The following is a 24,864-nucleotide window of genomic DNA, read 5'->3' on the forward strand; positions in this document are numbered from 1 at the left end:
CAGCTACACCAGCAGCAGATTGACTTGCTTACAGAGGCGGTTCGTGGAAGGGTGGCAGCCTCTCCTCCAAGTAGAGGTGACGACAAGTATGTCCGGAAGGTGGTAAGACGAGCTATGCAAAAAATGAGTCATGTGAATGCAATTTTGACTGTATTCGAACGGGTGGCGGAGCGTGAGAAGCTACCTCCAGAACAGTGGGCGGAGGTGCTGGACCCCTATTTGACTGGTGAGCCCCAGAAAGCCTATTATAATCTGGCATTACAGGATGCACAGGAGTATGCCAAGTTAAAAATGGAAAAGAGAGAGTACAAAGGGTTCCAAATGTTTGACCTACTGCATCTTGTGCAAAAAAAACCCAGATGCTCGAGCGCGTTGTCATGGACAGGTTCGTGTACTCCCTTCCTAGGCCAATGCAGACCTGGTTTGCCCAGGGAGATCCCCGAAATGCAGACCAACTGGTGGCCTAGTGCAACGGTTCTAGGTGGTCATGAGGTCCCTAAGAAAGCCAGGGGGTGGTGAATCCTCATACTCGGGTACCCAGCGAGAACCGGAGCCCCTTAAGAGGGTTAGTAGAGCCAATACTGGGGTGAGTTTTAGATCCCAAGGGGTAGCTGAGGGGTTGTCAAAGGCCATGGGGAGAGACTTGCTGTGCTGGAGATGTCGTGGTCCAGGACATATAGCTGCCTGTTGTCCCTTGTCCACCGAAGAGATGGACAGCAGCCTAGGGAGGCGCTGCTCCTACTATGCATATTCTGCCTGCAGTGTGGACTATCAGCCTGGAGAGGGACCGCAGTCATGTCCTGTGATCAGAAATGGAGTACTGGTGTCAGGACTGTTAGACTCAGGGAGCTTAGTGACCCTGATAAGGGCCACACTCCCCCACGAGGTGGTCCCAGGGAAAAACGTGTGTCTGCTGTATGCACGGGGACGCCAATGACTATCCCGTTGTCAGAGGGACTATAAAAACTAGTTGTGGGGTTGAGTCGCATGAGGTCAGCGTGTTTAAGGACTTGCTGCACGCAGTGATAAAAGGGAGGGACTTTAGACTGTTCTGGGACTTGTCGTTGAAGTCGGGGATACCAGGAATCCCAGACAGAAGCCAGGTCAACCCTGAAAAAACCCCATTGCAATTGGAGGTGTAAGAGTTCCCTTTGTGTATCCTGGCTGGTGACGAGGAAGAGACGGTGACCAATGAGGCCGAGATTCCTGAACTTGGGGTTTCTGATGGAAAGTTTAGGACCTCACAAATGTGGGATCTTACCCTAAAAGAGGCATTGGAAAATGTGACCGTGATAAATGGGGTTGCCCAAGAGGCGGGGGCTGACACCAGGTTTCTACATTTTGCATGAAATGGAGGGCTGCTGTATCGAGTCACTAAGCTAAGAGAGAAAGTGGTAGAGTAGTTGTTAGTACTGGGCCCCTATAGGCATAGGGACCGTTTACAGAGCTACCAGGTTGTACACAGGTTGTAGAGCACGAGATACTGACTGAACCACATGTGTGGGTGAATCAGAGGCCGTACCAGATTCCTACAGCCCGCTGTGAGGAGATCTGCTTGGAGGTAAGGAGAATGTTGAGCCTGGTAGACATCAAGGAGCCAAAATGTGGTTGATCCAGCTCTATTGTCCTTGTGCCGAAGCCCAATTGAGAGTGCCGCTTCTGTAACGATTACAGAAAGCTCAATGAGGTGTCCAAATTTGACAGGTATCCAATGCCCTGGGTTGATGAGCTCATTGAGAGGCTAGGGTCAGCCAGATACATCACCACCCTGGTACCTAACAAAAGGGTACTGGAAGATTATTTTGTCCCCAAGTGTCAAGGAAATAACGGTCTTCTCTTCATTTGATGGATGCTTCCAGTACACCAGAATGTCGTTCGGTCTACAAGGGGCCCCAGCTTCCTTCCAGAGGGTTATGCACCGGATCCTAGTCCCTAACAAGAAGTACACCGCAGATTATTTGCACGACATCATGATCTTCAGCCTGGAGTGGGGACGTCATCTGCAGAAGGTCCAGGTGGTTCAGGATGCACTGAGGAAGGCAGGTTTTACTATAAACCCAAAGAAGTGCACTTGCGGGAGAGAAGAGACAAGATACATCGTCGCAAAGGGCGAAATAGCCGCAAGTAGACAAAGTGGATGCAATCCAAAAGTGGCCATAACCATTCTCCAAGAAGCGGGTTCGGGCGTTTCTGGGAATTGTGGGATATTATCTTTGATTTATCCCGTATTTCGCCATGATAGCCACCCCCCTTCTCAAGGGCACAAAGTCGACAATGGTCAAATGGTCCTCTGAAATGGAGATGGCATTCCAGGAGTTGAAGCTTGTCCTGTGCTGAAAGCCGGTCTTGGTCGCACCAGACTTCACAAAGGAGTTTGTGCTCCAGACAGACGCCTCCAAAGTCAGCATCAGTGATATAAAATCCAGAGTTTTATTTCCTCCAGCACAGTAAGTGTTGTGAAGGTTAAGTTAACATATTGTAGGAATCTGAACTCACTCGGCTGCGGTTGATGTAGGCACAGGAAGCAGTATTGTGGTATTGTGGAAATGTCTAAGCAAGTTTATTAAAACTGCATAAACCGCTCTGGATACTCAAAACAAACAAACAGCCTTTAGCAGCACAAGGTGAAAAGCAAACAGGAAAAATAAACAGTCCATATAATAATGCCCACTTGATGGCAAAACATTTCTTCTCCACTATGGAGTAATTTTTCTCGCAGGTAGACCTCTTCTGTCTGAGATACATTATGGGTTGTTCTTCCCCGTTCACCTCTTGAGATAGGACAGCGCTCAGCCCAACATCCGACGCATCTGTCTGTACCACAAACTCCTTGTAGACAACTTCCGGCTGAGATTCATTATGGGGTGCTCTTCCTAAGTATTTCGCTTCCTCCATTCCCATGGCACACGTCTTCGGATTTATGGAAAACACCGCCTTCCGTAGAGCATCAAATACGGCCTGGACCTTGCTCAATTGGCTTCCCCAATCCTGGCTGAAGATTCCAATATCGTCGCGGTAGGCCTCTGCATACCTCTTATGGGGAGCTAGGATCCAGTACATGGCTCTCTGGAATGTTGCTGGAGCGCCTTGTAACCCAAATGGCATCCTTGTGTATTGGAAGCATCCAACTGATGTTGAGAATGCAGTCCATCCTTGTGTATTGGAAGCATCCATCTGGTGTTGAGAACAAAGTCTTCTCTTTGGCGCCCTGGAACATGGGGATTTGCCAATACCCTTTTGTGAGGTCAAGGGTAGTAATGTAGCCAGCCCTAGCCTCTCAATTAATTCATCAACCCGGAGCATCAGTCTTCGAAACCTCGTTCAGCTTCCAATAGTCACTGCAAAATCGCCATTCCCCATCTGGTTTCAGCACTAGGACTATTGGGCTGGACCAGCCACTCTGATTCCTCAATGGACTCCCAGGCTGAGCATGCGCTTTACCTCCTTTGAGATTACCTTCCAGCATGCTTCGGGAATCCGGTATGGCTTCAAGTTGACACGGATATGGGGCTCCGTCAGGACATCATGCTCTATGACCTTCGTACAACCTGGAAGATCTGAGAACAGGTCTCTGTTACGCTGTAGCAATTCTTGGCACTGATGCATCTGCAAGCAAGACAGGGTTTATGCCACTTGAAAATCCTCTGCACCAACATCGGACTTGGCCATCAGACAAAAAGCTTCCACGGGATCTCTTTCCTGCCTCGGATAGATTAAGTTCATGTGGTACACCTGGTAGGGCTTCCGCTTCACCGGTTGTTGGACTTTGTAGTTGACCTCACCAAGTTTCTCCACCACCTCATACGGACCCTGCCACTTGGCCAGGAACTTGGTCTCCACCGTGGGCACCAGCACAAGTACTCGATCCCCTGGGTTGAACTGTCTTACCCTGGCTGACCTATTATACACCCTGGACTGGGCTTCCTGAGCCTTGATGAGGTGCTTCTTCACAATTGGCATCACGTTGGCAATCCCCTCTTGCGTCTGGGTAATATGCTCTACCACGCTTCTATAGGGAGTGGTTTCAGCCTTTCATGATTCCTTCTCCACACCCAGGAAACCTCAAGGGTGTCATCCATAGAGCATTTCAAATGGGAAGAAGCCAGTGGAAGCTTGGGGAACTTCCCGGATGGAGAACAACAGGTAAGGAAGCAGACAGTCCCAGTCTCGGCCGTCCATCTCCACTGCTTTCGTCAGCATTGCCTTCAGGGTTTTGTTAAACCTCTCCACCAGCCCATCAGTTTGGGGATGGTATGCTGAGGTTCCGAGCTGGGAAACTTGAAGCGTTCAGGAGAAGATATGGATCAACTCCTTAGAGATACTTTTAGCAGAGGCATTTCTTCAGGGTACTGCTTCTGGGTACTGGGTAGCATAATCCAGGATCACCAGTATGTATTGATGTCCCCTTGCAGACTTTACTAGGGGTCCCACCAGGTCTATCGCTATCCGCTCGAATGGGACCTCGATGATGGGCAATAGTACCAGAGGACTGCGGAAGTGGGCCACTGGGAAGGTCAGCTGGCACGTGGGGCAGGAATTACAGTAGTTCAGGATTTCTCTGTAACACCCAGACCAGTAGAATCTCTGCAAAATGCGCTCCTGGGTCTTATCTGCCCCCAGGTGACCATCCAACACATGGGAATGAGCCATGTCTAACACCCTGCATCTATAGGGCCCTGGCACCAGTAACTGCTCTATCACCTCACCCCTTGGCTTGGTTATGCTATAAAGAGATCCCAAATTACAGCAAAACGAGGGAACCGACTATCGGCCCCCGGCTCCTCGGGCACCTATTTAACACAGTTACATTGTCAAATGCCCCTTTACAAGTTAGTTACCTGAGTTGAATGGTTCCAAAGTTTCCCTCGGACACCTCCAGCTCAGGGACGTTGGCCTCAGTGGATGCTGCCTCATCCTCATCACCAACAAACACAAAATGGAAACCTGTAATCTGCAGCCTGCGACGAGGTTTCTTCAGGAGTAATCTGGCTGTCATCCGGGCAACTAGACGTCCTCCCTTTTCCCCACAAGTCCCAAAATAACACAAAGTCCCGCCCTATTATAATAGGGTGCAATACGTTCTTGAGCACGCCGACCTCATGGGACTCTGTGCCACAGTGTGTTGATGACCACTTGGGCCACAGGATAGTCCTTAGTGTCGCCATGGATACAGCGGACACCCACCCTTTTTCAAGAAATCAGCCGATGGGGAATGGTAGCCCTCACTAGGGTTACCAAACTTCCTGAGTCCAGCAGATCAGACACTTGCACCCCGTTAACTGTAACAGGACATGTCTGCGACCCCTCTTCTGTTTGAAGGACAACACTGCAGGCAGGGTATGCAAAATACGAGCAGTGCCGGCCTGTGCTGCAGTCCATTGGCTCGGTGGTCATGGCAGCACGGTGGCGCAGTGGTTAGCACTGCAGCCTTGCAGCGCTGGAGTCCCACCCAGGACAACATCTGCAAAGAGTTTGTATGTTCTCTCTGTGTTTGTGTGGGTTTCCTCCGGGTTCTCCAGGTTTCCTCCCACATTCCAAAGACATACTGATAAGGAATTTAGATTGTGAGCCCCATCGGGGACAGCGATGATAATGTGTGCAAACTGTAAAGCGCTGCGGAATATGTTAGCGCTATATAACTATGTATCTCTCCACCAGGCTCACAACGTCATCTTAATTACAGGGATCTGCCTGGGCAAACCAGTATTGCATCGGCCTCAGAAGGAAGTGTATTAACCTGTCCACAATCTATGCTCAGGAGGAGGATTCAGGTTGCAACCATTTTTGGACCAGGTGTAGGAGATCAAACATTTGGGACCGGGGAGGTTTGTCACTGCGATACGCCCACTGGTGCACCCGTTGTGCCCTGACAGAGTCACTCCTAAGCGTGCCAATATCTCAGCTTTGAATTTGGCATACTTCTTAGCATCCTGATAGACGCCACAGACGATATTCAGTGCACAAAGGTCCAATACAATAAAAAATGTATTGCAATATTACTATTTATTAGTATACAAAAGATCAAATGACAGAGGACATAGCTTAAAAAGTGACAGACAATACCACATACATAACAGCGGTAAGGAAAAGCATAATACCCCTGGAAAAATCCATAAATATAAGTGTGTAACTGCCCAAACAGTAATACACAGTAGCAGCATATAAATTCACATACCTAGTGGCACACAGCAGGGGCACATGCGATCTCCTGCCCTCCCCGACGGGCGTTTCGGAAGTGAAACTTCCTTCCTCAGGGAACGTGGGTGGATAAGCACGGACGGATATAAATAGGTCCCTAGGCCGGAAGTATGCGCCGGCCGATAAGTGGGTCTGAATTAGTCCTACTAATTACTATGGGATATACGTGTACTTATGATACTGATATTGAATATGTTGCAGTCTCATAGTTGTATGTGTTTTTCTGTTTAATTTCTTAGCATTATCGGCCTTCTGTGGGTTCACCTGTTAAATATGGCACCAGAACCTCCTCTCACTGCTCCGGAGGCAATTTCTCCAGTTTCGCCACCCTCTCAAAAACCGTCAGGAAGGCCTCAACGTCATCACCCAGGGTCATCTTTTGCAACGCTCTTCTTACAGTCTTTCAGGTGTACGAGTCGTCACCTGGAGTTGGGGAGGAGAGACCGCCGGCCTCCCACGAGCCGACTCTGCGAGGAGATCCATCTGCCACGTTAGCGCCTCCTGCTGCTGTGCCAACAGCTTATTCGTTTCTTGCTGCGCCAATTGCTGCATTGACTGGCGAGCTGATGCTGTTGCTGCACCTGGACCAAATGCTTCACAAGCTCCTCCATGCTGTCGGATTTCACTCCTGCAGCCACTGTCCCACAGGACATGCGATATCAGCAGTCACACTGCCTCTTGGGATTCGGGCCCGTACTTCTAGCACTTCTAGCACCAATTGTAGGAATCTGTACTCACTCGGCTGCGGTTGAGGTAGGCACAGGAAGAGGTATTGTGGAAATATCCAAGCAAGTTTATTAAAATTGCATAAACCGCTCTGGATATAAAACAAACGAACAACCTTTTCCGGCACAAAGTGAAAAGCAAACAGGAAAATTAAACAGTCCATATAATAATGTGGGTTCGCCTGCTCTGGTCAGTGTCTTTAGCATACAAACATGGGAGGTCTCCTCACCTCCAGCCACAGGCCCTGAATGAGACATTTGGCCTCCATTTTATTAGCCAAACCACGCCCCTGGGGTAGGGATATGTGAGCGGTCATTCCCACCCATCTCCTACTATGACCGCTAGTAAAACCAGGCCCTGGAAGGACCTAAATAGCTCTCGCAGCACTACACGTGCTGAAGCATACTTTCGAGCTCACATCACCGCAGCTAATAGCCGGGATGACACATATCTCCCCTCCAGGACTTATCTGGCGGCCATCTTACAGTATGTTATGGGCTGGTTTTTAGGGGGACATTCATAGAGCGGGTGGAAGAGTGTCTGCCCATATCTCCACCTACAGAGCCAGCACCACTGTGTGCTCACAGGGCCTTGGTGAGGTCACAATCATGTGATCAGTCACGTGGTTGAGGAGTCACATGGTCTAGGCTTAAATGGCTGAAGGTCAGAGCTTTCAGTGTTCAGTGAATGCCTGGAGAAGTAGCACTGCAGAAGAGCTCTGCATAGACTTGTGCAGCTGAACAGTGTGTGCTCTGCTGGCCGTGAGCAGGAGGAACCCTGCTCACAGAAGGACTGTGTTTGTTCAGCCACCATTTTGTTTTGTGTTCCTGTTTTGCCCAGAGGGCTGTATTTTTTTTTTATACTACACCTTGTTTTACAAAAAATCAAAAGGAAATTCTTAAAGCTGCAGGGTACCCGTGTCTACCTCTGTGTGCAGCCGAGCAAGCCAATCTATGACAATGCAAATAATTATATTATAAAATACACTGAATGAACCATGATCGCAATAGAATCTTGACAGTTTGCTGCGCTAATGTGCAAAAAAATCATTAATAATTCCCCAAAAATCATGAGAAAAACTACAAACCTTCCATATGTATAACCATCTCATAACTCAACACTGTGTCCTCCCGACCTAAAAAGGCAAAGAGAAGGGAACGTCACAAGACATGACAAAAACAGATATACACAAGTACAGGAATAGTAGATACTAGCGATGAGAGAACGTGCTCAGATAAAGTCATACGCGAGCACGCTCAGGTGTTAACGGAGCATCTGTGTGTGCTCGTATATTATATTCCATACTCCGATGCTGCATGATTTGCGGCTCTAGGACGGCACGAACACGGTGGGGATTGTGTAACAAACAGGTGATCCTCACATTGACTGTGTTCAGGCTGTCTAACAAACACAAATCATGCAGAAGCAGAGTATCGAACACAATATACGAGCACAAACAGAGGCTCCGAAAACACCCGACTGTGCTCTTACAAGACATTATCATCTGGTAATGTTCGCTCATCACTAGTAGAGACGGGACAGGATGGAGGTGTAGTGTAGAGCTGTGTACAGTACAGGAATAGTAGATACAGGACAGGATGGAGGTGTAGTGTAGAGCTGTGTACAGTACAGGAATAGCAGATACAGGACAGGATGGAGGTGTAGTGTAGAGCTGTGTGTACAGTACAGGAATAGTAGATACAGGACAGGATGGAGGTGTAGTGTAGAGCTGTGTGTACGGTACAGGAATAGTAGATACGGGACAGGATGGAGGTGTAGTGTAGAGCTGTGTGTACAGTACAGGAATAGTAGATACGGGACAGGATGGAGGTGTAGTGTAGAGCTGTGTACAGTACAGGAATAGTAGATACGGGACAGGATGGAGGTGAAGTGTAGAGCTGTGTACAGTACAGGAATAGTAGATACAGGACAGGATGGAGGTGTAGTGTAGAGCTGTGTGTACAGTACAGGAATAGTAGATACAGGACAGGATGGAGGTGTAGTGTAGAGCTGTGTGTACAGTACAGGAATAGTAGATACAGGACAGGATGGAGGTGTAGTGTAGAGCTGTGTACAGTACAGGAATAGTAGATACAGGACAGGATGGAGGTGTAGTGTAGAGCTGTGTGTACAGTACAGGAATAGTAGATACAGGACAGGATGGAGGTGTAGTGTAGAGCTGTGTGTACAGTACAGGAATAGTAGATACAGGACAGGATGGAGGTGTAGTGTAGAGATGTGTACGGTACAGGAATAGTAGATACGGGACAGAATGGAGGTGTAGTGTAGAGCTGTGTACAGTACAGATATAGTAGATACAGTGTGAAGGAGAAAATGGCTAATGAAATCAACCATTAAACCTTATATAAGTCAGTTCAGATATGGTGTAGCAAGAAGGCGATTGTGTCTGAAGATATCTTGAAGATCCTTGAAACAGTCCTGGAAGGAATCTTTGGAATGCAGGAATGAAGATACTGGAATACACCGTATTTAAAAATGAAGTTGGAATGAACCAATCAGAGTGACACTAACTATTCAGAAGTTGTGCGATCTCCCCTATTCCGTGTTTTTAGCATCTTTCTTTGTTCAGAATAAAGTTCAGTTGGGCACAAACCTTGACTGAGAGAGGAGTGTGTAACAGTCTCTGTGAATCTGATGCATTTTTGGCATCTAAGCTAGCACTCAGCTTATTTTTGGTCAGGTACAAGCAATCATATTGATCTCACTTTAAGAGATCACCTTCACATTTTTGGCGCCCAACGTGGGGCTAACTGAGGATGTACGCTCCCCAGACATTGACACCCGGAATGGATCGAGGAAGAACGTCCAGAGTGGTTCCACTAGGAGACTGATCACCTCCATAAAAACACGGTAAGTCTGCAAATTCCTTTATGAATCTGTAGTACTTGCCTGTGTTTCTCGAACCATCCTGTGTGTTCTGTACTCGTGTTTGCCGAGTGTCTGTGCCACCCTGACACGGTGGGTGTGGGATACGTACACCTGGTGGCCCTAAAAGAACCCACGGCTACTGGCTGTGAGGAGCACAAACCGTGATTGATTGCTTCTAACCTGTTGCATGTTTTGTCTTTAATGTGCCAGCACTGTTCTGGGGTATTGAGTCTTCTGCCTGTGTGTAGCAGGCAGGGGGAGAGGAGGTTGTCTATGATACAGTGAGCGCAAAGTTGCTCTTAGAGTCTCGGGTGCGGAGCATGGCATGATAGAATCACGGGTGGTCGAACCACGTAGTGCAAAAAACGGTAGAGACCTCTTTGAACCCTAGCATTGTGCACAAGGTCTGAGATAGAAATCTGTTATGAAAGGTAATTCAGTACCACAATGGACATAGAGGTCAGCGCACATACAGTGACCTGGCAATAACCCAAAAAACAAGAACGAGCTGTGAGACGTGGGAACTCTGTTGACCGCAATCCCTAATCCTCTCCAACCACACTAAAGGCAGCCGTGGATTGCGCCTAACGCTCCCTATGCAACTCGGCACGGCCTGAGATACTAGCTAGCCTGAAGATAGAAAATAAGCCTACCTTGCCTCAGAGAAATACCCCAAAGGAAAAGGCAGCCCCCACATATAATGACTGTGAGTTAAGATGAAAAGACAAACGTAGAGATGAAATAGATTAAGCAAAGTGAGGCCCAACTTTCTGAACAGAGCGAGGATAGGAAAGGTAACTTTGCGGTCAACACAAAACCCTACAAGAACCACGCAAAGGGGGCAAAAAGACCCTCCGTACCGAACTAACGGCACAGAGGTACACCCTCTGCGTCCCAGAGCTTCCAGCAAGCAGAAAAAAACAAATTGACAAGCTGGACAGAAAAAAAACAGCAAACAAATAGCAAAGAGGAACTTAGCTATGCAGAGCAGCAGGCCACAGGAACGATCCAGGAGGAAACAGGTCCAATACTAGAACATTGACTGGAGGCCAGGATCAAAGCACTAGGTGGAGTTAAATAGAGCAGCACCTAACGACTTTACCACATCACCTGAGGAAGGAAACTCAGAAGCCGCAGTACCACTTTCCTCCACCAACGGAAGCTCACAGAGAGAACCAGCCGAAGTACCACTTGTGACCACAGGAGGGAGCTCTGCCACAGAATTCACAACAGTACCCCCCCCTTGAGGAGGGGTCACCGAACCCTCACCAGAGCTCCCAGGACGACCAGGATGAGCCATATGAAAGGCACGAACAAGATCGGGATCATGGACATCAGAGGCAAAGACCCAGGAATTATCTTCCTGAGCATAACCCTTCCACTTAACCAGATACTGGAGTTTCCGCCTTGAAACACTCCAAAATCTTCTCCACAATATACTCCAACTCCCCCTCCACCAAAACCGGGGCAGGAGGATCAACAGATGGAACCATAGGTGCCACGTATCTCCGCAACAATGACCTATGGAATACGTTATGTATGGAAAAAGAATCTGGAAGGGTCAGACGAAAAGACACAGGATTAAGAACCTCAGAAATCCTATACGGACCAATAAAACGAGGTTTAAACTTAGGAGAGGAAACCTTCATAGGAATATGACGAGAAGATAACCAAACCAAGTCCCTAACCCGAAGTCGGGGACCCACACAGCGTCTGCGATTAGCGAAACGTTGAGCCTTCTCCTGGGACAAAGTCAAATTGTCCACTACTTGAGTCCAAATCTGCTGCAACCTGTCCACCACAGTATCCACACCAGGACAGTCCGAAGACTCAACCTGCCCTGAAGAGAAACGAGGATGGAACCCAGAGTTGCAGAAAAACGGTGAAACCAAGGTAGCCGAGCTGGCCCGATTATTAAGGGCGAACTCAGCCAAAGGCAAAAAGGACACCCAGTCATCCTGATCAGCAGAAACAAAGCATCTCAGATATGTTTCCAAGGTCTGATTGGTTCGTTCGGTCTGGCCATTAGTCTGAGGATGGAAAGCCGAGGAAAAAGACAAGTCAATGCCCATCCTACCACAAAAGGCTCGCCAAAACCTCGAAACAAACTGGGAACCTCTGTCAGAAACGATATTCTCTGGAATGCCATGTAAACGAACCACATGCTGGAAAAACAATGGCACCAAATCAGAGGAGGAAGACAATTTAGACAAGGGTACCAAATGGACCATCTTAGAGAAGCGATCACAGACCACCCAAATGACTGACATCTTTTGAGAGACGGGAAGATCTGAAATAAAATCCATAGAGATATGTGTCCAAGGCCTCTTCGGGACCGGCAAGGGCAAAAGCAACCCACTGGCACGAGAACAGCAGGGCTTAGCCCGAGCACAAATCCCACAGGACTGCACAAAAGTACGCACATCCCGCGACAGAGATGGCCACCAAAAGGATCTAGCCACTAACTCGCTGGTACCAAAGATTCCAGGATGACCAGCCAACACCGAACAATGAACCTCAGAGATAACTTTATTCGTCCACCTATCAGGGACAAACAGTTTCTCCGCTGGGCAACGATCAGGTTTATTAGCCTGAAATTTTTGCAGCACCCGCCGCAAATCAGGGGAGATGGCAGACACAATTACTCCCTCTTTGAGGATACCCGCCGGCTCAGATACACCCGGAGAGTCGGGCACAAAACTCCTAGACAGAGCATCCGCCTTCACATTTTTAGAGCCCGGAAGGTATGAAATCACAAAGTCAAAACTGGCAAAAAACAACGACCAACGAGCTTGTCTAGGATTCAACCGCTTGGCGGACTCGAGATAAGTCAAGTTCTTATGATCAGTCAAGACCACCACGCGATGCTTAGCTCCCTCAAGCCAATGACGCCACTCCTCGAATGCCCACTTCATGGCCAGCAACTCTCGATTGCCCACATCATAATTTCGCTCAGCAGGCGAAAACTTCCTGGAAAAGAAGGCGCATGGTTTCATCACCGAGCAATCAGAACTTCTCTGCGACAAAACAGCCCCTGCTCCAATCTCAGAAGCATCAACCTCGACCTGGAACGGAAGCGAAACATCTGGTTGACACAACACAGGGGCAGAAGAAAAACGACGCTTCAACTCTTGATAAGCTTCCACCGCAGCAGAAGACCAATTGACCAAACCAGCACCTTTCTTGGTCAAATCGGTCAATGGTTTAGGAATACTAGAAAAATTGCAGATGAAGCGACGATAAAAATTAGCAAAGCCCAGGAACTTTTGCAGACTTTTCAGAGATGTCGGCTGAGTCCAATTATGGATGGCTTGGACCTTAACAGGGTCCATCTCGATAGTAGAAGGGGAAAAGATGAACCCCAAAAATGAAACCTTCTGAACACCAAAGCGACACTTTGATCCCTTCACAAACAAAAAATTAGCACGCAGGACCTGAAACACCGTTCTGACCTGCTTCACATGAGACTCCCAATCATCCGAGAAGATCAAAATGTCATCTAAGTACACAATCAGGAATTTATCCAGGTACTCTCGGAAGATGTCATGCATAAAGGACTGAAACACTGATGGAGCATTGGCAAGTCCGAATGGCATTACTAGATACTCAAAATGGCCCTCGGGCGTATTAAATGCAGTTTTCCACTCATCGCCTCGCTTAATACGCACAAGATTATACGCACCACGAAGATCTATCTTGGTGAACCAACTAGCCCCCTTAATCCGAGCAAACAAATCAGATAACAATGGCAAGGGGTACTGAAATTTAACCGTGATCTTATTTAGAAGGCGGTAATCTATACAAGGTCTCAGTGAACCATCCTTCTTGGCTACAAAAAAGAACCCTGCTCCTAATGGCGACGATGACGGGCGAATATGCCCCTTCTCCAAATACTCCTTCACATAACTGCGCATAGCGGCGTGCTCAGGCACAGATAAATTAAACAGTCGACCTTTTGGGAATTTACTACCAGGAATCAAATCGATAGCACAATCACAATCCCTATGCGGAGGTAGGGTATCGGACTTGGGCTCATCAAATAAATCCCGGTAATCAGACAAGAACTCAGGAACCTCAGAAGGGGTGGATGACGAAATAGTCAGAAATGGGACATCACCATGTACCCCCTGACAACCCCAGCTGGACACAGACATGGATTTCCAATCTAATACTGGATTATGGACTTGTAGCCATGGCAACCCCAACACGACCACATCATGCAGATTATGCAACACCAGAAAGCGAATAACCTCCTGATGTGCAGGAGCCATGCACATGGTCAGCTGGGTCCAGTACTGAGGCTTATTCTTGTCCAAAGGCGTAGCATCAATTCCCCTCAATGGAATAGGACACTGCAAGGGCTCCAAGAAAAACCCACAACGCCTAGCATACTCCAAGTCCATCAAATTCAGAGCAGCGCCTGAGTCCACAAATGCCATGACAGAATACGATGACAAAGAGCAGATCAAGGTAACAGACAGAAGAAATTTTGACTGTACCGTACCAATGGTGGCAGACCTAGCGAACCGCTTAGTGCGCTTAGGACAATCAGAGATAGCATGAGTGGAATCACCACAGTAGAAACACAGCCCATTCAGACGTCTGTGTTCTTGCCGTTCAACTCTGGTCAAAGTCCTATCGCACTGCATAGGCTCAGGTTTAAGCTCAGGTAATACCGCCAAATGGTGCACAGATTTACGCTCGCGCAAGCGTCGACCGATCTGAATGGCCAAAGACATAGACTCATTCAGACCAGCAGGCATAGGAAATCCCACCATGACATCCTTAAGGGCTTCAGAGAGACCTTTTCTGAAAATAGCTGCGAGCGCACCTTCATTCCACTGAGTGAGTACGGACCACTTTCTAAATTTCTGACAATATACCTCTATTTCATCCTGACCCTGACACAGAGCCAGCAAATTCTTCTCTGCCTGATCCACAGAATTAGGCTCATCGTACAGCAATCCGAGCGCCAGGAAAAATGCATCGATATTACTTAATGCAGGATCTCCCGACGCAAGAGAAAATGCCCAGTCCTGAGGGTCGCCACGCAAAAAAGAAATGACGATCCTAACTTGTTGAACTGGGTCACCAGAGGAGCGAGGTTTCAAAGCCAGAAATAGTTTAAAATTATTTTTGAAACTCAGAAATTTAGTTCTATCTCCAAAAAACAAATCAGGAATAGGAATTCTCGGTTCTAACATAGAATTCTGAACCACAAAGTCTTGAATACTTTGTACTCTTGCCGTGAGCTGATCCACACATGAAGACAGACCTTTAATGTCCATTGCTACACCTGTGTCCTGAACCACCCAAATGTCTAGGGGAAAAAAAAGGCAAAACACAGTGCAAAGAAAAAAAATGGTCTCAGAACTTCTTTTTTCCCTCTATTGGGAATCATTAGTACTTTTGGCCTCCAGTACTGTTATGAAAGGTTATTCAGTACCACAATGGACATAGAGGTCAGCGCACATACAGTGACCTGGCAATAACCCAAAAAACAAGAACGAGCTCTGAGACGTGGGAACTCTGTTGACCGCAATCCCTAATCCTCTCCAACCACACTAAAGGCAGCCGTGGATTGCGCCTAACGCTCCCTATGCAACTCGGCACGGCCTGAGAAACTAGCTAGCCTGAAGATAGAAAATAAGCCTACCTTGCCTCAGAGAAATACCCCAAAGGAAAAGGCAGCCCCCACATATAATGACTGTGAGTTAAGATGAAAAGACAAACGTAGAGATGAAATAGATTAAGCAAAGTGAGGCCCAACTTTCTGAACAGAGCGAGGATAGGAAAGATAACTTTGCGGTCAACACAAAACCCTACAAGAACCACGCAAAGGGGGCAAAAAGACCCTCCGTACCGAACTAACGGCACGGAGGTACACCCTCTGCGTCCCAGAGCTTCCAGCAAGCAGAAAAAAACAAATTGACAAGCTGGACAGAAAAAAAACAGCAAACAAATAGCAAGGAGGAACTTAGCTATGCAGAGCAGCAGGCCACAGGAACGATCCAGGAGGAAACAGGTCCAATACTAGAACATTGACTGGAGGCCAGGATCAAAGCACTAGGTGGAGTTAAATAGAGCAGCACCTAATGACTTTACCACATCACCTGAGAAAGGAAACTCAGAAGCCGCAGTACCACTTTCCTCCACCAACGGAAGCTCACAGAGAGAACCAGCCGAAGTACCACTTGTGACCACAGGAGGGAGCTCTGCCACAGAATTCACAACAGAAATCCCAGTTACAGAGGATGGTCAGTTTTTGTGTTTGTCCGTCCGTCTGGTTATGTGTGTCTGAGAGTGTTGTCCCTATTCTGGGATTAGCTGTCCTATCTGTGACCGCACATGAGATACAAGATTAGTGTTGGTGCTGGGGGAGCGCAAATTCTGTGTGGTACCAGGTAACTCGGTGTGGTCCGAGGGGAGACACAGCGTCCAGCTGACACGTCTCATTCTCTGTGCGGTTCATAGATTTGGGCTGGGACTTCTGGTGACTGAATAACAACTCCGTCTTTTTGTTTGTCTAAAGCCAGCAGAAAATGGAGACGTTTTTGCAGTTCCGTAAAAGAGGAGGGAATGTGATGATGGCAGATAAGACTGCTGTATGATAGTGTTTGCCAGAGGGGGGAAGAAGTGTATATATAGAATATGAGGTGATTTAATGAAAATATGTGTATTCCCCGAGAAAGCAGATTACAGTAGTTAGAATGGCAGGGAGTTCTTAAAGGAAAGAAAGGAAGTTGGAAGATGAGGAATTGCTGCAAGTAACTTTAGCATGGCGCAGAACAACAGAAAATCTGTCTGTCTAAGGAAAGTTGGGTGACTGACTTAATGTGGGTTTTCTGGAAATGTATTGAAGTAAAAAAGTAAAAAAAAAAAAAAAAGAGAGAGGATCTTTAAATGATGCTGGCTTGTTAGCTTAGGCTGAGATAATAAGGAAAAAATCTGCGTAATTAGAGGTGATATGCAGGAAGAAAAACATGGTGATAAGTTTTAGTATGAGAAAGTATGAAACAAAGATGCTGCTCCCAGTTTGTCTCCACCCCTTACATTGTGTATGTAGGAACTAGAATTTAGTTTGGGTGGAGACCTGTCCTGTATGTGGTGCCCCCTGTTGGCACATTGGAACTATTAAACCTATTTCTAAGCTAGGATTGTATTCTTTTTTATGCACCCCACCCCCCCCCCCCCTATACGCCCGCATAAGTCTTGTCCATGCCCTCAATGAGTATTATGCCTGCACTGGATGGCACGAGCACGCCCTTTAGGCCTTGCCCTCTAGTTCTTTTCCTGATAAAATCCAAATGGATGCAGCAGTTACTAATAAGTCTGTCTTTTGCTGCCATCTGAGACTCACTAGGACAATTGCTCTTTTGCAGTGCTTATCTGGGTTATAGCCACCAGACCTTACATCCCAGACTAGGGGATCAGCCATAGTGGAGCCCCAGGAAAGTGTATGGCGTCTCTGGGATCCTAGTGAAATGATGGCCATAATGAGTAGAATGAAAGACCCTGGAATATTTCCCATGTCATTTGTTACAGAGGATAATGAAAAAAAGAAAAAAAATAGTAATGCTTTCTGCTGTTGCTGGTGAGATTTAGAAGAACAGATTAGCCTCCAGAAAGTCATCCTTCATGATATCTGTCACGATATGGTATGAAATATCATATAAGTTTAGTTGCTCGTCAGCTCATGAGGTGGGCTAAACCCCCCCTTCACTAGCTGACTCTACTGGTTTCTCTCTGGGCTATGGACTGTATGCTAGAAGGGGGTTTTATTGCTCTGGGGTCGTAAATTCCAGGCTCAGAGGAAAGTCCCTCACCCCTCCCACATTCTCTAGTTCAAACTGGAAAAGTGGCTCCAAGATTCAGGAAAGATTCTTTGTTTAGTTTTTGTTAGATATTAGGCAAACGATTTAAGCTAGGAACATGAAAATATATATTCGTAGTCTCACTCGGTGTATCTACACATCCCATGAATCTCGGGCTTCTAACTCCGTCTGGTAAAGAAGTAGGGTTTTCTCTGTAAATATGTATCCCAGATAGGACATATTTGATCTCATTAGAATACTCATGTTAATCCGAGATGAATTATGAGTATGTTAGGACTCTGACATGTTTTGTAGTGAAGTTATAGAAATCAGAGGAAATAGTTTAAAGTTTAGGCAGAATGTAGAGAGAGGAGGGTCTGGATAAGCCAGCCTTTCTGTGATGTCACAGCCTGGAAAGTATAACTGGCTGCACACATCCCCTCCTGGGGGGTCTGCTAGATTTCTTCCTGACTTCTTGTCCTCTCCTGAAGCCAGCAGCATCCCATGGACTGGGATATATGGAAACTGCCCTAGCCTGATTGCCTGCAATGCTTTTAACATGTGAGTGTTATCTTTTCTCTTTTATTCCCATTATGTTATAATTACCCATGTACATATTTGCAATTGTCTCATTTGTAACATCTTTATAAACTATTTTTGATAAAGCACTGCCTAATTATTTTTAATGGGATATACTATTATATGTTAGTTCTTCTCCATGCTCTAAAAACCGTACCCTAAGTCTTCTGAAGTGAAATACGCTACTGTTAATGTTGTGTTGGGTTAGCTTCGGACCCGTTTAATCGAAGCTGGTGGCAGCGAGAAGTGTGCTGACTTTTGGGTTATGTTGTAGTGGCTGCGGCGTTAATAATTATTGTCCTGCCTGAGTGGGAGTAGTTATCGCGTCGCTGCAGCGTGCCCAATAGCCAGTACATAGCAGGCAGCCTTTCTGGCGACTAATTACCCAGGGTGCAGTACCTAATCTGACCTGAGAGTAAGGGGGGCGCCAGAGAGCTGCAAGTGTTAAGTGGAACTGTAAGCGGGATATACATAAATCCCTGCAGTTTGTGGTATATAGAAAGCAGTGGGATACCTAGAATAAGCCCCTGCTGTAAACTAAGAGGTCAATAGCCTTGTGTGTGGTTTTTCATCACATCGTGGAGTGGAGGGATAACTAAGATAAGCCCCCCTGCACATGTGATAGCCGTCTGTTGGCCTAAAGTCACCTCAATCCGTGACGTAGGGGTGACGGTCACGGTGTGAATCCTGACCCATTGGTGACAGCGGTCAGGGGAATCGTGACAATATCCAACAGGATTATACTAAATCAGGAGAAAATATTATACCCGGCTCTGGCAAAGTTAAAGGTTTAAAGTCTGTGATTATAGAGCCACTAATAATGTCCCACTCAGCGTATTAAAGTCATATTCCCAACTCTGATAATGCAAAAAACCTGGTCCAGAGCCCCTGTTACGTAGACCAGGCAAGGGAAAAGAAATGTAATGTGTAAAGTAGAACAATATTTAGAACTGAGAGTCCTCAGTGGTTGATACCTTTTACCAAGATATATCGTTCCTATATGTGTAAAGTATGCACACAGAGGCTGTGCTGCTGTGATAGTCCCCCTCCTTCTCCCCTCTTCAGTCTCTTAGGGGGGAGGTCAGGGTCATAAAGCTGTGCTGCTGTGATAGTCCCCCTCCTTCTCCCCTCTTCAGTCTCTTAGGGGGGAGGTCAGGGTCATAAAGCTGTGCTGCTGTGATAGCCCCCTCCTTCTCCCCTCTTCAGTCTCTTAGGGGGGAGGTCAGGGTCATAAAGCTGTGCTGCTGTGATAGTCCCCCTCCTTCTCCCCTCTTCAGTCTCTTAGGGGGGAGGTCAGGGTCATAAAGCTGTGCTGCTGTGATAGTCCCCCTCCTTCTCCCCTCTTCAGTCTCTTAGGGGGGAGGTCAGGGTCATAAAGCTGTGCTGCTGTGATAGTCCCCCTCCTTCTCCCCTCTTCAGTCTCTTAGGGGGGAGGTCAGGGTCATAAAGCTGTGCTGCTGTGATAGTCCCCCTCCTTCTCCCCTCTTCAGTCTCTTAGGGGGGAGGTCAGGGTCATAAAGCTGTGCTGCTGTGATAGTCCCCCTTCCTCTCTCCCCCTTCTTTCAGTGCTGAGATCTCAGGTTTCACTGTGTCTGATAACATCAGCATTCAAGGTGCACTACTGATTTCAGCCATCCTGCTGCCTCTGGGGGGAAGAGGAGGGAAGTGGGTGGTAGTGGAACCTGCCTGACCTGCTAGTTGAATTACAACAGGACCATGAGCTCTTTGTGGATGGATAGCAGTATTGTGTGAATGAACAGTTTTATGCCAAATATGCTGTTGGTCCATGAAACCATAAATGTGGAACTGTTGTCCCCACACATGGCGGTCCAGGAAGAGTACTCTGATGTGACGTACTAACATGACTGCATAGATGAGTCAGGAAACAGTGGGTTTTGCACATGTCCATGATAAACCTGATCCTAATGTAGATTTTGAGTTTTTTCTTGTAGATGGCTCCAGATACCACCAGGATGGGCGATTCTACATTGGATATGCAGTAGTATCCTCACATGAGGTAATCCGAGTTGAACCACTCGCTTCTCACATGTCGGTGCAGGAGGCAGAGTTGAAGGCTCTCACTGAGGCGTGTAGAGCTGCTGCAGGTAAAGTCGCTAATATTTACACAGATTCGAATTATGGATGGGAAATATCCCATGATTATGGCCATATCTGGAGAAGCAAAATGTTTCTTACATCAGCCAGTAAGCCCATTAACAATACAGAGCTGGTGGAACAATTAATGGAGGCATTGATGTTACCAGTCCAGGTTGGCATAATCAAGGTGAAAGCACACACAAACGGTCACTTCGTGGAGGTAGAGGGCAACATAAGGGTGGACGAGGCTGCTAAAGTAGCAGCAAGGCGGCCTAGGGAGCAGTGGACGGTGGCGGGGAGTCAGCGTATTCCAGTCACACTGAGCCTAGATGTCCTGAAATCCCTCCAGCTGCCCAAACAGAGAAGGAACACTGGGAGAGAATGGGAGCTGAGCTGAACTCAAAAGGAGTATGGGAGAATAAGGATGACTTGTATATACCTAGGTCCCTGTTCCTAACTATGGCGCAAGCAATATATGGCCCCAGTCACACCTCAAAATGTCACATGTGTCCATGGTAAATGCCTTCTGGATCGCTCCTGGTTTCAGTTAAGTAGCGGCAAAGCTCGTACAAGTCATGCCTCATCTGTGCACAGCACAACCCAGGTAAAACAGTAAAAGTCCCTAAGAAAGCGACACTCGGGCCTCTCTACCCGTTTCAGAGACTGCAGACTGGTTACATACAGCTACCCAAGGTAGGAGTGTATGAATATGTCCTAGTATGTGTAGATCTGTTCTCTGGTTGGCTAGAAGCCTATCCAGTAAAATGTGCTAATTAATGCTAAAAAGACACTTAAGCTTAAAAATTCAGAAGGCCATGACAGACACATGAAAGAATTAAAGAATTGGGGAGAGTGCTTGCCTCTTACACTCTCTTCAGTCAGACCACTCCAAATAGAAAGACAGGCTTATCTCCTTCTGAAGTCCTGTTTGGTAGTGCCTCAAAGACTGGTCTATACTTCCCATAGGTGCTACAGCCTATGTCCAGGTGTAATGATATTGTATGAAATATCATATAAGTTTTGTTTCTCTGCCAGCACATATAGGGTGGGCGGTGACCCCCCCTTTCCTTTAAGTCAGGTTTTAGCTTTCATTTTCAATGGATGTAGAAGAGCTTGCCTTGTCAATGCATGTGGGGGGAGTTTTATTGAAGAAAGGTATTTACGACTAGGCTCAAATCTGCCTCCAGCAGAAAACTGGATTAGAAGCTTCCAGAATCCATGACAGTCTTTGTTCTATTATTGTAAGATATTGGGCCAACGACTGGGGCTAAGAGAATATTAAATAGATATTGCTAAAGTCTATCGGAGCCTCTATCCATCACGGTAAACATGAGCTTCTAACTCCATCGGGTAAAAAAGTAGGGATTTCTCTGTAATTATGCATCACACATAGGACATATTTGATCTCATTAGAATGCCAATGTTAATACGAGATGAATGCTGGGTTTGTTATGACCATGACAAGTTCTGTAGCGGAGTTACAGGCATTAGACAAATTTAGGTTAAAGTTAGTTAAACTGAAGAGGTAGGAGGGACGGGGTAAACCAACCCCTTTCTGTGATGTCACAGGCAGCAGCTATAAGTTTTTTGGCCAGACCCCAGCAGTCAGTTTGTCTGCTGGAGTCTATGTGAGCCTGACGTGAAGAGCTGTTCCTGACCACAGTCCTAATGCACTTGGACAGATGGAAACTCCACTAGTCTGGTTGCCTGCAATGCTCTGAACACATGTAAGTGTTACTTCTCATTTAACCCCTGTTTATTTTATAATTACCTTGTACATATTTTCAATTGTCTCATATTGTAACATCGTTATATAACCATTTATAAACACTGCCTGAAACTTTTGATGGGGTATATTATTTAATACTAGTTCGTTCTTCCTGTTCTAAAACGTACCCTAAGTCTTCTGAAGGGAATTACGCTACTGTTTTGGGTTAGCTTCTGACCCGTTTAATTGAAGCTGGTGGCAGCAATACCGTGTGCCGACCTTTGGGTGTCGTTGTAGCGACTGCGGCGTTGATAATTATTGTTCCTGCCTGAGTAGGAGTAGTTTATCACGTCGCTGCAACGTGCCCAATAGCCAGTACATAGCAGGCAGCCTTTCTGGCGACTAATTACCCCAGGTGCAGTACCTAATCTGACCTGAGAGTAAGTGGGGCGCCAGAGAGCTGCAAGTTTCAAGGGGAACTGTAAGCGGGATATACATAAATCCCTGCAGTTCGTGGTATATTGAAGAGCAGTGGGATACCTAAAATAAGCCCCTGCTGTAAACTAAGAGGTCAATAGCCTTGTGTGTGTTTTTCATCACATTGTGGAGTGGAGGGATAACTAAGATAAGCTCCCTGCACATGTGATAGCCATCTGTTGGCCTAAAGTCACCCCGACCCCTGACGTAGGGGTGACGGTCACGGTGTGAATTGTGAAACCAGGCCTTGCAGAAAAAGACTTAATGTGGTGCATAAACAAGTGTTCTCATCCATTCCAGATCCTAATGAAAGTGCAGATGTGCATCAGCTGAATCCAGGTGATTGGTGGTCATATGCAGACACGTGAGGAGAAGCCTAGATCCACAGTTTGAGGGGGCGATACCAAGTTCTCCTGACAACGCCTACCTCAGTGAAACTCTAAGGGAGACCACCATGGATTCATGCCTAACAAAAAAAAAGTGGACTAACCACCCGAATAATACATATCCTTGCCATCATCTACCTAATGCTGTTACGTATAGGAAATGGGTAACAGGTAGCTGTAACTAAAGAAAAGGGAATTAATACTTTTTGGTACAATTCCTCGAGTACAGTGGTGGCTACATATGGGTGTGATGCCTGTGACATAATACAGGGAAGTGGTGTGAGGAGCCAGGAGAGTCACGACTCTGGGGGAAGATACAACAGTTTGTATTCTTTATTTGTGGGAATTGGGAAAGAAGAAATAAAAACTGTGGTTCTTGGACATCTGTAGGATGGGATACAAGTGATAAAGAGTGGGGATATAAACCGACCCCTGCCTTCAAACAAAGAGTAGTAAAGGGAAGTCCTTGCTTACATGGATGACGCTACTCATGTCTGACTCTAGTGACCAATGTAGGACAAAGTGTCATCCTTTGATACTCAGTATTGAGGATCCATCACCTAATGATGTAGGAGAGTATACTCTGGGTGCATAATATAGTCAGGGGGGAAAGACCCCAACAGGCAATTTCCAACTTAAAGATATGTTGGAGTCTCAGGAATGGGCAAATGCGCAGGGTGAAAGCGATAAATCTGGAATACCATGGATTCCACTTCTTCAACATGTTTGTGTTTTTAGGGGCATAACTGCAATCCAGAACCCCACTTATGAGGATACACGTGCTATAGAGACTGGGTATACAGATGTTAGCGCCTGGGATGAGTGGATGAGGTACACTGCACAACAACAAAATAGAACCAATTGTTAAGTGTGTGCAGCAGCCAGGCCCAATTTGGGATCTGTCCCCTATTAATCCCTGAATTGGAGGAGTGTGTCCTTGCCCTCTTTACCAACACCTCCACTAATTATACGCAATGTGGGAGATGGAGGGATAAATATCCTGTGTTGGATAAAACTCCGTCTCTTGGTCGAAGTATTACTATCTATCCTGGGAACTACACCTGTATGCAAGTACAAGGAAAGGGCCGTTTCTTGGGGAATTCTAGTAAGGGTTTTTGCCATAATTACTCCTCAGCAACCCCCGAGAAGTTAACACAGCAGGTCTCCTAGTAGCGGACATATTCTGGATATGTGGGGATATGAAGATAGGGTCTAAGTTAGAGGGTAATTGGACGGGACAGTGTACTTTGGCCAAGGCCATCATGCCTTTCCATCTTATCCCTGAAGGTTCGCCTTTGACTAATCAGACACAGCCCCAACGTATTAAAGGGGAATTGCCCCCAAAGAAAGCTTTGACCCTCATGTGTATATTGATGCTATAGGGGTACCAAGGGGGCTCCCTGATGAGTTTAAAGCAAGGGACCAGGTTAAAGCAGGATTTGAGTTTATAATCCCTATTGTATCTGTCAATAAAAACGTAGATTGGGTTAACTACATCTATAATATAACGGAGGGAGCGTCACTCTGTCCGAAGCCTTTATAGACTGCGCAAGCACGACGCACCGTGCCTGCGCAGTCTGGACCAGAGTGACGCAGCCGAACTTACTTATCCTCCCCCAATATACCGGCCATGGGGGCTCCACACTCCCGTGTATCCCCCATAATATAGTGGCCATGGGGGCTCCGTGCTCTGCAGCTTCGGTCAGGGTAGATGTAGAGCCCAGCGGAGCTCCAGGACCTTCGATGATGTCACCAGCATGTGACCAGTGACGCGAGTGGGCGGAGTCAGCCTTGCTGTGCTGGCTGCAGGGGTGCTGTATCCATTATAGCCAGCGCCGCACTCCGGCAGTAAGTACAGCCACACTCACAGTACAGCCACACTCACACAGTACAGCCACACTCACACAGTACAGCCACACTCACACAGTACAGCCACACTCACACAGTACAGCCACACTCACACAGTACAGCCACACTCACGCAGGACAGC

General features: G+C 46.9%; 1 protein-coding gene across 4 annotated transcripts in view; it reads right to left on the minus strand.

Moving 5' to 3' along the window:
- The window catches only part of DLG4 (discs large MAGUK scaffold protein 4), a 310,322-nt gene that overhangs the window by 29,232 nt on the left and 256,226 nt on the right, over positions 1-24,864 (minus strand). For all 4 annotated transcript variants that reach the window (XM_069767620.1, XM_069767619.1, XM_069767621.1 and 1 more), the window contains one exon: positions 8,012-8,059. In XM_069767620.1, the coding sequence (XP_069623721.1) occupies positions 8,012-8,059 (48 nt within the window). The remainder of the gene's footprint in view (positions 1-8,011; positions 8,060-24,864) is intronic.

Source organism: Ranitomeya imitator, chromosome 4, assembly GCF_032444005.1.
Source record: "Ranitomeya imitator isolate aRanImi1 chromosome 4, aRanImi1.pri, whole genome shotgun sequence".
In the NCBI taxonomy this organism is placed as follows: domain Eukaryota; kingdom Metazoa; phylum Chordata; class Amphibia; order Anura; family Dendrobatidae; genus Ranitomeya; species Ranitomeya imitator.